This window comes from Kryptolebias marmoratus, linkage group LG2 (assembly GCF_001649575.2).
Source record: "Kryptolebias marmoratus isolate JLee-2015 linkage group LG2, ASM164957v2, whole genome shotgun sequence".
Lineage (NCBI taxonomy): Eukaryota > Metazoa > Chordata > Actinopteri > Cyprinodontiformes > Rivulidae > Kryptolebias > Kryptolebias marmoratus.
Window position 1 is genome coordinate 8,229,090 of NC_051431.1, and position 11,828 is coordinate 8,240,917.

General features: G+C 39.0%; 2 protein-coding genes across 3 annotated transcripts; one reads left to right on the forward strand and one right to left on the reverse strand.

Moving 5' to 3' along the window:
• Nucleotides 1-1,793: 1,793 nt before the first annotated feature.
• paf1 (PAF1 homolog, Paf1/RNA polymerase II complex component) lies at nucleotides 1,794-8,647 on the forward strand. Its single transcript, XM_017433802.3, has 14 exons — nucleotides 1,794-2,077; nucleotides 3,850-3,882; nucleotides 4,000-4,092; nucleotides 4,188-4,309; nucleotides 4,537-4,603; nucleotides 4,695-4,796; nucleotides 4,904-5,009; nucleotides 5,336-5,404; nucleotides 5,626-5,729; nucleotides 5,818-5,934; nucleotides 6,025-6,153; nucleotides 6,332-6,437; nucleotides 7,313-7,397; nucleotides 7,920-8,647. The coding sequence occupies exons 1-14, from the start codon at nucleotides 2,028-2,030 to the stop codon at nucleotides 8,342-8,344; spliced, it is 1,608 nt and encodes a 535-aa protein (XP_017289291.1). The 5' UTR covers nucleotides 1,794-2,027; the 3' UTR covers nucleotides 8,345-8,647.
• Nucleotides 8,637-11,264, reverse strand: gmfg (glia maturation factor, gamma). 2 transcript variants are annotated; one of them, XM_017433803.3, is made up of 7 exons: nucleotides 11,108-11,264; nucleotides 10,644-10,740; nucleotides 10,485-10,534; nucleotides 10,363-10,412; nucleotides 9,890-9,972; nucleotides 9,341-9,414; nucleotides 8,637-8,945 (listed from the first exon to the last, which is right to left on the reverse strand). In XM_017433803.3, exons 1-7 carry the CDS (start codon nucleotides 11,108-11,110, stop codon nucleotides 8,874-8,876), a joined length of 429 nt encoding a protein of 142 aa, XP_017289292.1. In that variant the 5' UTR covers nucleotides 11,111-11,264; the 3' UTR covers nucleotides 8,637-8,873. The 2 variants fall into 2 exon arrangements, with proteins under 2 accessions (XP_017289292.1, XP_037836320.1); XM_037980392.1 differs by lacking the exon at nucleotides 11,108-11,264 and adding an exon at nucleotides 10,881-11,026.
• Nucleotides 11,265-11,828: the final 564 nt, after the last annotated feature.

Consider the following 11,828-nt stretch of genomic DNA (forward strand, 5'->3'; position numbering starts at 1 on the left):
ATCTCTTCTGAATGACTTTGTCCTCACAGAACTCCAGGATGTTGTGTGAGATCCTCCTTTCATCGCTATGGTTCCTGTTTGTTATCTTCTGGGTCGAAACAATAAGTGTGTGGCTGTTTCTGTCCATGTTTTACCAGGATCGGGCATTTTATCACTGGGGCGAAGGGTAAGACTTGCAGTTTTGTGCTTACTACGTTTGTTTATGTATATAGGAAATAGTTGGAGAGAAAATAAAATGGGATTTATGTATTTGTTAGACCTTTATAAGCCCCAAGTCCAGATCTAAACTAGTGAATGATAACAAGCTCTGTCTGATGATGTTGCGTGTAATGAGGGATCTTGATTTTCTTAAACATTTGTTTGATGTTACAGGGTGTTTGCAGATGATCCTGGACAGGTGATATTCAGGTTGAGCAGGTAGGAAATCTTGTTTTTTGAATAACTGAGTTCAGAACCTTTTTATGTTTTGAAAGATTTCATACCAACTTTTAATTCTTCTCCCTTTCCCCAGAGTTGACAGCCCTGCGGAGGCTGAGGTCCAGACCTGAGACGGTTCAAAAGGCTCTGAATTCAGAGGTGTTGCAGTCATACAACTGAAGAACAGACGAAGAAAGCCAGTTCTTCTTCTTCTTCTTTTGCATTCCCTCTCACACTGATGTGTGCAGCCCACCTTTACTAGGAAGTGAAGAGGTGCAATTTTTGTGAAAGTGCAATTATGATCAAAAGGATTTTCCTCTGTGATTTATCCATGGCTTCCACTGCTTCAGATTTATACTGTTAGGTTTTGAAGGAGCAAAACGAATATGAAAGAAAACCCTGACTTCTTTCAAATGGGCTCAGTGCATCCTTTTTTTTTTGTTTCTCTATTTTACTTTTAACTCCATTTTACACTTGCACTGAAATTGTGACACTCATTCTATGCAATCACTTCTGGCTCCTGCTATGTACAGAAATATTTGTGTTGTTAGCTGTCAGATTAAGTCAAAAGTGTTCACAGTTGGCCACATGACTGTTATTCACAATAATCAGACGTTGTAGTTTGTGTTCAATCTTGCAGCTTTTAACAAGGACCTTTTTTATTTTTGAGTGTTAAACCTGAAAGAGGAGATGCTAGTTTTTAGACTAGAGTATCGCGATTGTATAATTTGCACACTGATTTGTTGTAGTTCTTCCACTTATTCTCATAAAAGCGGTAAAAATAAAAACAGTATTTGAGCTCGGAAGGGAAATGAATGTCCATGGAAATTTTTCTACTCTTTGTTCAGTCATTGTTAATTTTCCAGACCTTTATGTATTGACTTTTTTTTGGTACTTGTAATTTTATCTGTTCTAATGATTCTTTCCTTTTACAAATTAAGTTTCACTGAGGTGTTAAAAACAATTTGATCATGTTCATCTGGGGACGCAATGTAGAGCGAAAACACAAATGGATTTTGTGTTTATTTTTTTTAAATCAGTATGTACATTAAAAACGAGAACAGCAATTAAATCTTTCTGAAAGTACTATTTAAGTGCTAAAAAGTATACTTTTGCAATGTATCTTTTGTAAACCTGAAATTTGTTTTAATATGCATTAATTTTTAGAGATGTTGATGGAAAACAGCTTATTTTGGTCTCTTATTTTGTAACAAAAACAATTGAAGTCTGTGTTGTATGACTTTATTGAATAAATGAAAGAAAGTTTAAGATTTTGTTCTGTCATTTGTGAAGATGCTGAATATCACACAGCCTGAGTCCACTCCTGAGCAGCAGGGGGCGCTCTTTTTAAAACAAACCTCTCTTTTTGGCTCGGAGGACTCGTTTCCTTCGTCGGTTCTACATCCTGTCCTATTGCGAGGAAGTGTTAAAAAAAAAAAGATGTCTTTTGTTTTTCTATTTGTAGTTCGATCTCACTCGCGTGTTTTGTAAATCTCAGAGCCGTGAAGTCTCATCGGGCGGAACTGTGTTTTGGCTGTTCGTGTAAAAAAACGGCTTTGATTTTAGCTGCGAGCACTTTCGCGTGTAAAGCTATACGAGCAAACTTGCTAATGGCTCCGACGATTCAGACACAACAAGCTCAACGGGAGGACGGCCACAGGTAACCGTCTCCGATTATTCGGTTCTTGTTTGTATTTAAATGGCACAGTTATAATTTTACGTTTAATGGTCTGCTAATTTATCTGCCGCTTATTTATTGGTAGCTAGCTATACGAGCAAACTTGCTAATACCGATGCACAACTACTGTAGCTCACGCTGCCAAGCTTGTTCACGAAAATTAGAAACTAAGCTGACCTTTTTAAAACAATCCGGGTAAATATTTGTAACAGCGCACAGCAGACGGACACGTCATGATAAATAAGTGCTCGCATTGCATTGTTTTGTTGTCAATTTTTATCCACGAGTGCTAGGTCAAATTTAACATTAAAAAAGTTATCAAATGGTCAAAAATATAGTTCGTAATTCCCCATAGTACGGATTTTATTACTGTGAGTTTTAAATTAGACTACACATTCATATGTGCAATAATAATTATATAATTTGTATTAGCCCGTTTTTACAAGGAGCAGAGGTCACAAAGGTGCAGGAGGACTGGGAGTGTGGTGAAGAGGTGAAGAAGAGAGTCCAGGCAGGATGGAGTGGATGGAGAAAAAGTTTCAGGAGTGATCTGTGACAAAAAGGTGGTAGCAAAGGTCAAAGGGAAGGTTTACAAGACAGTGGTGAGACCAGCTGTGTTGTATGGTTTAGAGACAAAAAGACAGGAGACAGAACAGGAAGTGGCAGAGCTGAAGATGTTGGGAGGGACGAGGATGGACAGGATTAGGAATGAGGTCATCAGAGGTCCAGCACAGGTTGAAGGACTGGGAGATAAAGTTAGAGAGGCCAGACTGAGATGGTTTGGACATGTGCAGAGGAGGGACAGTGGGTATATTGGTAGAAGGATGTTAGAGATGCAGCTGCCAGGAAAAAGACAAAGAGGAGACATATGGATGCAGTTAGAGGGGACATGGAGGTAGGTGGAGTGAGGACAGAGGACGCAGAGGACAGAGTTAGATGGAGGAGGATGTATTAGCCCGTTTTATCAACAAGGTCTTCCTCGTGTTTGGAAAATCACCAGCATCGGGCCACTTGACTGATCAACAGCATAAACTAGAAAGATTGTATAGTAAATTTTTACATCTTAATTGTAACAAGATATAAAAACAGTAGACATAGTTAGATTAAAAGTAGTTGTGTTCTCTATGTTTTAATTTAATTGGTTTACTAGCAGCATTTGTGTATTTTATAGTGTGAGGCTGCAAGTCCCTTTTACTGTTAATTTATGGATGGGAAGCTGAAGAGTTAAGAGACCACAGTATAAATTAAAGCCCTAGCATTCCTTGAACGAATGCATGTTTCACGCTATAGTTTTAAATGATGGAGTTGTAGCTGCTTTGGTCAAATCATGTCATTAGGGGCATTAAGATGTCAATAGAGTTTAATTTAGAATCTACTTTTTCCTCATCATGTGGAATATTTAGATATTTTATACGGTATCTAAATACTCCACATTATATCATTAGCTTTTTTAACAGGTGTGTAACAGGACTGGCTTAATATTTCAGTGTTAGTGTCAGAGCGTTTGAAAAATGTGAATGATCAGGAAGGTGATGATGAGCATTAGCGAAATGTGTTGTAGCTTCTAATTACATTATCTGCCTGTCAAAGTGACATTTTAACACCTTTCTATCCATTAAAGCATAATATGAAAAGCTTAGGAAGTCGTTAAATGGACATTAAGCACTTGTTTTAAAAATATTTGTCAGTCTTTGACAGTAATTTTTTGAGAGAATGTAACACATCTAAAAAAAATAACTGTTATCTTTTTCCAGTCGGCAATCTTCTCACAGAACTGTACCAGAGAGGTAAGTGCATCTATCTGTTGTGTAATTGCAACCACTTCCTGTGACTTCCGTTTTGAGTTTTGCACATGTGAAAATCGCTGCTTATTTCAGCTGATTTGCTTTTTGTGCCTGTGACAGATCAGGAATTGTTTGTCGAGTGAAGTACTGCAACAGCTTGCCAGACATCCCCTTTGATCCCAAATTCATCACATATCCGTTTGACCAGCACAGGTTCCTTTTTTACTCACTCCTCAGATTCTCTTTCATTCCCTTGTTAAGTAAACTTAACTTTGAGACTTGTAATATTTGTTACTCTGTTCTGGCAGGTTTGTACAATATAAAGCCACTTCCCTGGAGAAGCAACACAAACATGAACTCCTGACGGAGCCGGATCTTGGAGTGACCATTGATCTCATCAACCCAGACACCTACCGCATAGATCCCAATGGTAAAATTCCAGTTATAGGCTCACCCCATGTGCTGTTTTTTTTTTTTTAAATTAAATTTAGCCTTTGAACTATTAACCCTCCCATGGCGTTTGGGTCAAATTGACCAAAAGATACAAGGGCTTCTCTACCTCTCTCTATCTCTCTCTTTTAAGGGCTTCAGGAGGGTTAATAGAACATTTGACTCACAAATACCTTTGTGAACTTAACCAATATTTTATATTTTCAGTCCTGTTGGATCCTGCTGATGAGAAACTGTTGGAAGAGGACATCCAGGCTCCATCCAGCTCCAAAAGGTAAGGCTGGCAAATATGTGGCTTCATAGTTTTTACGTTTATTTATACTATTTATTTATCTTTCAATCATGCTTTCTTCTTGATTTTTAAGATCCCAGCAACACGCCAAAGTGGTGCCATGGATGAGAAAAACAGAATACATTTCCACAGAGTTTAACAGATATGGTGTATCTAATGAAAAAGTGGAAGTCAAGTAAGTCTGATTTCCTAACAGAAGAAGGCAATATCATGTGTGTATGTATTTGTACATATGTTGTGTGCGTTTGCATTGTACGTAAGCCCGATATGGTTTCTGTTTAGGATTGGAGTGTCCGTCAAACAGCAGTTTACAGAAGAAGAGATCTACAAGGATAGGGACAGCCAGATTTCTGCCATCGAGAAGACGTTCGAAGATGCACAGAAATCTGTAAGTGGCCATGTTTTCAGACTGTAATGTCATTTAACATGTGTTATATTTTAAAATGCTTAAGCAGTTGTATAGAGACTGTTTGACCCTTTTCATAGGGACTTTCCAGGAATTCCAGGAAATCTTGCATATGTTTTCCATTAAATTGTTTTGATGCAAATCGTATGCACTGACACGGCTCGGGCTGTGGGTTTTTTTTGCTGTCTTTTAAGTACTGTTTGAAATAGTCAGCTGCAAATCATCTTGTTGGCACAAAAAAAAACAGTCAACTATAGTCAGTTTGGTAATGCTCTGTAATCATAATGTTGTTGTTTTCTCACTGACAGATCACACAGCACTACAGTAAACCCAGAGTTACTCCTGTGGAAGTCTTGCCTGTGTTCCCTGACTTTAAGGTGGGCTTACTGCTTAAAAAAGGACTTTGCAAACTTTGTCTTCTGTAATTCCTGTAGTTAACAAATTAAATACAATAATTATCATACTATAATAGGTAATAATAAGTCCATATTGAAATAAAGATGTGATTTATTATGACTGTCATTTAAAAGTGCTGTTAGGGGGTAAATGTCCTTTACAGATGTGAATAATAATCCCTCATGCATTATATTCTCCTCAGATGTGGATCAACCCATGCGCTCAGGTCATCTTCGACTCTGATCCTGCACCTAAAGACATTTCTGGTCCAGCAGGAGTGGAAATGATGTCTCAGGCCATGATCAGGTCTCTATTAAAGAAGTGCTCGATATTTAAAGTCTAATAACAGTAGTAGTTTTCCCACAAACATTAACCTATTGTTTGTTTACCACAGAGGAATGATGGACGAGGAGGGAAATCAGTTTGTGGCCTACTTCCTGCCCAATGAAGACACCCTTCGTAAGCGAAAGAGAGACTTTGAGGAAGGGATGGATTATATGCCAGAGGATCTGTGAGTGTGTCTGAAGCTCAGAAGCATCAGAAGCATATAAGTCTGTACTAAATAATATAAGAACTCTGGTATTCCATTTTTGCGTTTCAGATATGATTATAAGATTGCAAGAGAGTACAACTGGAATGTTAAGAACAAAGCCAGCAAGGGTTACGAGGAGAACTACTTCTTCATCTTCAGAGATGGAGATGGTGTTTACTACAATGAGCTGGAGACAAGGTCAGTACTCGTGATGTAGTAATAAAATATGTCACTATTAACTCCTTTGGTCAGTTAAACACAATTGTTTTTTTGATAAAAGTGGTCATGTTGTGCAAAACAAATGAGTTTGTAACAGCCCACCATGTTAAAATGAGAAGATTTTTTTTAAAAAAACAGCTTTTATTCTGACCTGCAGGGTGCGCTTGAGCAAGAGGAGAGCCAAGGCGGGAGCACAGTCCACTACAAACGCCGTGCTGGTGTGTAAGCACAGAGATATGAATGAGAAGGAACTGGAAGCCCAGGTGAGTGCAGCGATTTGGGTTTTCACAAGTCGTTGGTGAAATTATAATCATATAATAATTATAATGATTACTTTCTTATTGAACAAAAGACAGTCAATAAGAAAATCTTAAAGGTTTTATCAAATATTGATATTGTAATACTGATTTGGAATTTAAGAATAAGTTGTGGAAGTCTTGGTATGGGAGGTTTTGAATCTCAGATTTGTCTTTAAAGAAAAGCCTGTGTTCACTCATTAAGTACCTGCTTTGAAATGGGTTTACATTTGTTATACCGTATTTTCTGCACTTTAGGGCGCACTGGATTATAAGACGCACTGTCAATGAATGGTCCATTTTCGAACTTTTGTCATATATAAAGCGCACCGGACTAGAAGGCGCATCGTCGTGCACCTGCCGATTTTTGTAACCTCGCAAGGACCGCGTACTCCACGCTCCATTCAAAATGGAGGATTTTGCTGCTCTAGCGGAGCTGGTTCTCCTGTATCAGCATCTATATGATCCCTCTATGAGAGCTCACAAAGATAATCAAACGGTTTAAAACTCACAGAATAATATCGCACCGACGTAAGCGTCAAGTAGAAATGCCTCCACCGCTCGCTCAGGTTTGCTCGCCGTGTTCGGAGTGACTATAACTGAGCCTTAATGCTGCAAGCCGTGCGGCTTTGTAGTTTACCAAAAACATTACGACTTCTTACATATATAAGGCGCACTGTCGTTTTTTTTTAAATTGGAGGCTTTTAAGTCCGGAAAATACGGTACATAATTAAGAAACATAATCTAGTATGCTTAACAGTCATAGCAGCATGTCTGGAATGTTGTTATCTGTCTGTAGTTTTGCACTGATCACTGATGATTCTGTCTGCTGGGGTTTTCAGGAGGCCCGGAAGGCTCAGTTGGAGAACCACGAGCCAGAAGACGAGGAGGAAGACATGGACATGGAGAAAGACCTGCAGGATTCTGGTTAGTTTTCTGTTATCGTTGCACTTTGTGGCGTATTTAATTAACTATTTGCTGCAGTAGCCGGGTTTCCGTTGCTTTTTTTTTCAGTTTGCATTTTAAAAGGTGTGAATAAGAAAAGGGGACTTGAAACTTCCACTAATGTGCAAATGAGTTTATGTGGCTGCTTGAGTTAGTTTTTGTCTGTTTTGAAGGTCTTATTTGCCTCATATAAAACGGAAACAAGTTTTTACAGGTCTGACCTGGCAAAGATTAAATGATTCAGTGGTATGAAGCACTTGCTGATTAAGGTCAAAGTGAATTTACACAATAGAGTGGCGTAGTCTCAGATTTCCTTAAAGATCAAAGTAATTCCCAAATAAAAGCAGTCTCCTTTTCTTCTTGTAAATTTGGACTGAAAGTTTGTTTCCAGTTACTGAAATAAATCCACAAGCAATGTAGGCTATACTTTTGTGGCTTTTTAAAAGGATTGTTTTGATTTACAAGTGACTGAAATGTGAACAAAATGCTGCGATCGTTCTCCAGGTGACGAGAAAGAGAAGGGCAGTGGCAGCGAGGCCGAGAACTCCGGCAGTGAATCGGAGAGGGAAGACGAAGACCAGGAACAAAGTGGAGAGGAAGATGAGGAAGACGAGGACAGAGGGAAAAGGCGGCAGAGGGCAAGTGGCAGCGGCAGCGACAGCGGCGAGGAGAGGGCCAGAGAAATGCGAGATGAAGAAGAGATCTTCGGCAGCGACGACGACAGCGACGACAACGAGCCCAAGAACTCGGCCCGGAGCAGCGGGGAGGAGGGCAGCGGCAGCGAGGACGAGGGGGAGAACAGACGGGGCAGCAGGAGTCGCAGCGCCTCTCCGGCGCACAGCGACCGCAGCAGCGACCACTCGGAGACCCGAGCGCAAAGCGGAAGCGAGCGAGGGTCAGACTCCAGCGATGCCAGTGACAGTGAATAAGATGTGCAGCCTGGTCAGCCATCTGTACATTCAGCTCCAAACATGGCTGCTTTACACTGTCCTCACATGTTGTAGTTTAGTCTGGGGCTGTAGCTTCTGGATGATCGCAGATATTCTCATTTGGACTTGAGGCATCTCTTTTCGACCCAGCTTTATTTGTAGATTGAAATCCCACACTAGTAGCTGTTTTTACACCATTCCTCTGTGTTTGTCCACCGATCAGTACAAGATCATGTAAAGATATCTTTGTTCCTTTTTGTTTTTGAAAGTGATAAATAAATTACAGGTCACATTTTAGTCAAATATTGCTTTATTTTTTTTGTTTTGTTCTTTCTAATTTACATGTTTACTGTAGGAAAACTCAGCTGCAAAAGCTCATGAAATTATCAACACTTCTAAAATATGGTTGTTTTTTTTTCCCAGTTTATACTTTAGAGGTGAAAGCTGGTCAGAGCAAGACATTTCTCACCATACAGAGCACACTGAAGTCACAAAGGCTGATAATATTGACGATGTAGAAGCCAAAATTTTAGCGAAAAAATGCCAGCTGGTTCTTCAGCCATTCTTCTGTCAAGTCATCAACGTTTCTCGTTTCAAAGACCTTTTGAAATAAATCGGACAAAGTCACAAATTAAAACACAAATAAGATGATGCCTTGGAGTTTATAAAGATTACATCAATATTTGGAGCTTTGATTGGATGATACGACCATCTTCTAACTTCATAAACTGAGCAGTATGAATAACTTGCTGCATGAGGAACTAACCTGAATCATATTGAGGCTTTGACTCATATTCAAAAAAGGCTTCAGATTTCAATATGGTGACTTAAAGGTTTTTTTTTTCCACAAATATTTTGTCAGAGATTAGAGAAATTGTCATATTTTAGACCTTCAGTTAGGATCTCACCAATTAATTTAATCCTTTGAGGTTATTTTTTTTTTAAAACACCACATTGCAAATTGAACTAGAGATCCCATTTTTTTCCAAATACTACCTTTGTGAGCTCTGCAGCTTGGACCAGTCGATTCTTGCTGCCTGCATACATCATCTGCTGCTCTGGTTTGCATCCTGGTTAAAAGAGACGGACATGTTCTCTGGATGCTGGAATTTAATTGAACATACCTGAAGAAATCTTGTAAATTCTCTACTAAAATCTGACCGGGATCAAATACACGACATCAGCTTTGCCTAACAGCAAGCTTGGGGAATTTTAAGTATTTCATTTGAAGCGGAAATAACTGCAGGAATTACCAGCAGGTTGATGAAACTCCTAGATGGCAACAAGAAACATTTGGAGGCTGTTATTGATGCTACAGATTCTGCAAACAAATGTTGAAGAATGCCCATAACGGTGACCTTGGTGCAGTTTGCCTTTTATTGCCGCTGTTCAATAACCAGATAATTTAACAAAACCAAACTGCTTTTATTTTTTCTTTTCAGCTATTTCTGAGCATACTGTAAAATTTCACTCACGATTCAGGAATGTCGAGCTGAGCTTGTGTTAGGGAGAAAGTTTTTGGTTCCGGAGGCTGTAACTACTTACCCATCGGGCTGGAGAAGATGAAACAGAGGGGATAAGACACCCTGTTATCAGCATGGATGTACTTGTAGCTGTAGACGATGAATGTACACTGCTGTCAAGGAAGTTCAGCCTCTAGTCAGAGAGTGAAACACATTTTCTGCAAATAAACTATGTTAAAATTTCTGAATTTCAATTCCAAGGTGGTGTACTGCCTAACAGTGCAAACGTTGTGGTTCAAACCTCCGATGGGACTGATTGGTGGTGTTTGCATGTTCTCTCTGAGCTTGCATTGGTTTTCTTTGGGTGCCTTGGTGTCCATCTACATGTCCTGTAGCTTAAATGGTGATTCTGAACTTGTGGCATAAAGTGACATCTGTCTTTTTATTTGCTGTATAACAAACTACTCTATCCTTCTTAGCCTGGGCAGGCTCTTGCTCTTGAGGTCATCTTGGAAGCAGGTAAAGCAAACAGAAGATTAAATTTTGGTAGGATATCTGGGCTGACGCTCTGGAAGCTCATTTTTCAGGTCATCCATTGAAATGTCCTGAAAGACAGAGCAAGTTAGTGACTTTCAAAATACCTCCAATCTGACTTTTAAAAAAAGAGATGAACTTGCCTCATATTCCTCCTCAAGGATAACGAGTTGTTTCTCCATGTCTATTTTCACTGAGAAACAAAAACTATTATTTAGACTTTTTGGCACTTTTTTATATTTACTGCTGTGCTGCAATTTGTGCTAAAAAAACAATTATCACTACCAGCATGCAATACTTACTGAGTATGGCAGCATTGTTGGTCTCCTTTCGAAATCTAAACTTCCTCAGTTTCTCTTTTAGACTTTCATCCACTTCACACACAACCAGGGAGCTTGACTGTCAACGTATTGAATAAAATATTAGTCAAAGTGTGTCACTGAAAGTAATGCAGGTATGTCTGTTTAAAAATGGAGTTACATGGCCTGCAGAGTACACATTAAAATAAATTAGAGGAAAAAAAAAACAAAAAAACATACCAACTAAACCATCCCAGCACATTAAAAACAGGAAATGTTTTGCAGCAAAATGCAAGAAACTCGTTTCCTGTTTGAAACTACAAGTGCATTGGTCGTCTGGTGTCCCAATATTTAAGTAAAGCAAGTACGCTTACATACAGAAATGATTATAAATGACAAATGATGACAGATTGCAGATCTTAGCAGCGAGAAGAAAGCTTTCAAGTCATAGCATCGGCTTCACTCACCATTCTGACAGATTTCTTCTCTGCCTCTGTGACTTCAGGCTGACGCCGCCTCGTTGAAACAGTTAGTGACAAACAGCTACTGTCAGGAGATCCTCCTTGCAGGGGGAGGGCTGACACATTGATGGAGTGTGTCGCAGTTTCCTCTTTTCTCTGACACAATCTGACACCACTGTGCAAGCTAAGCTGTGTGTGTTGTTAAAAAAAATGTTAGTGGCAAATGTGTTGGATGCATTAAGATTAAAAAAACACACATAATAAACTGATACAACTTTTTCTGTCACTAGCACTTTGTTGTTATGAAAAAATTAACTTCAGATTAATATAAATATATATGACAAAAAATAGTAACTTCTAGCTGTTGGAAAATGCCTTTAAATTTTTGTAAAACTTTGACACCAAAAGAAAGTAGTAATCTTAGCAGTGAAAATACACTCATGCAATCAAAAGCAAAAGTTGTCTTTTGTGTTTCTCTTGTGCCTACCATGGTTGCGTGTTCACATTTTTGGTCTACTGCCCTGCATGCTGCAAACTGATAACATCTCACCTCCCATACAACACGACTGCAGATAAATAGGTCACAGAAGAGTTTGCAGCTGGAAAGTGGCAGACCACTCATACATACATTAAATAGCCTGCTTTGCTCTTTGCTAATTTTCCTAAATCTAATATTTAATCTCATGTAATCTATATTTGTGGTCATGCAGCTCACCACTGACACAGT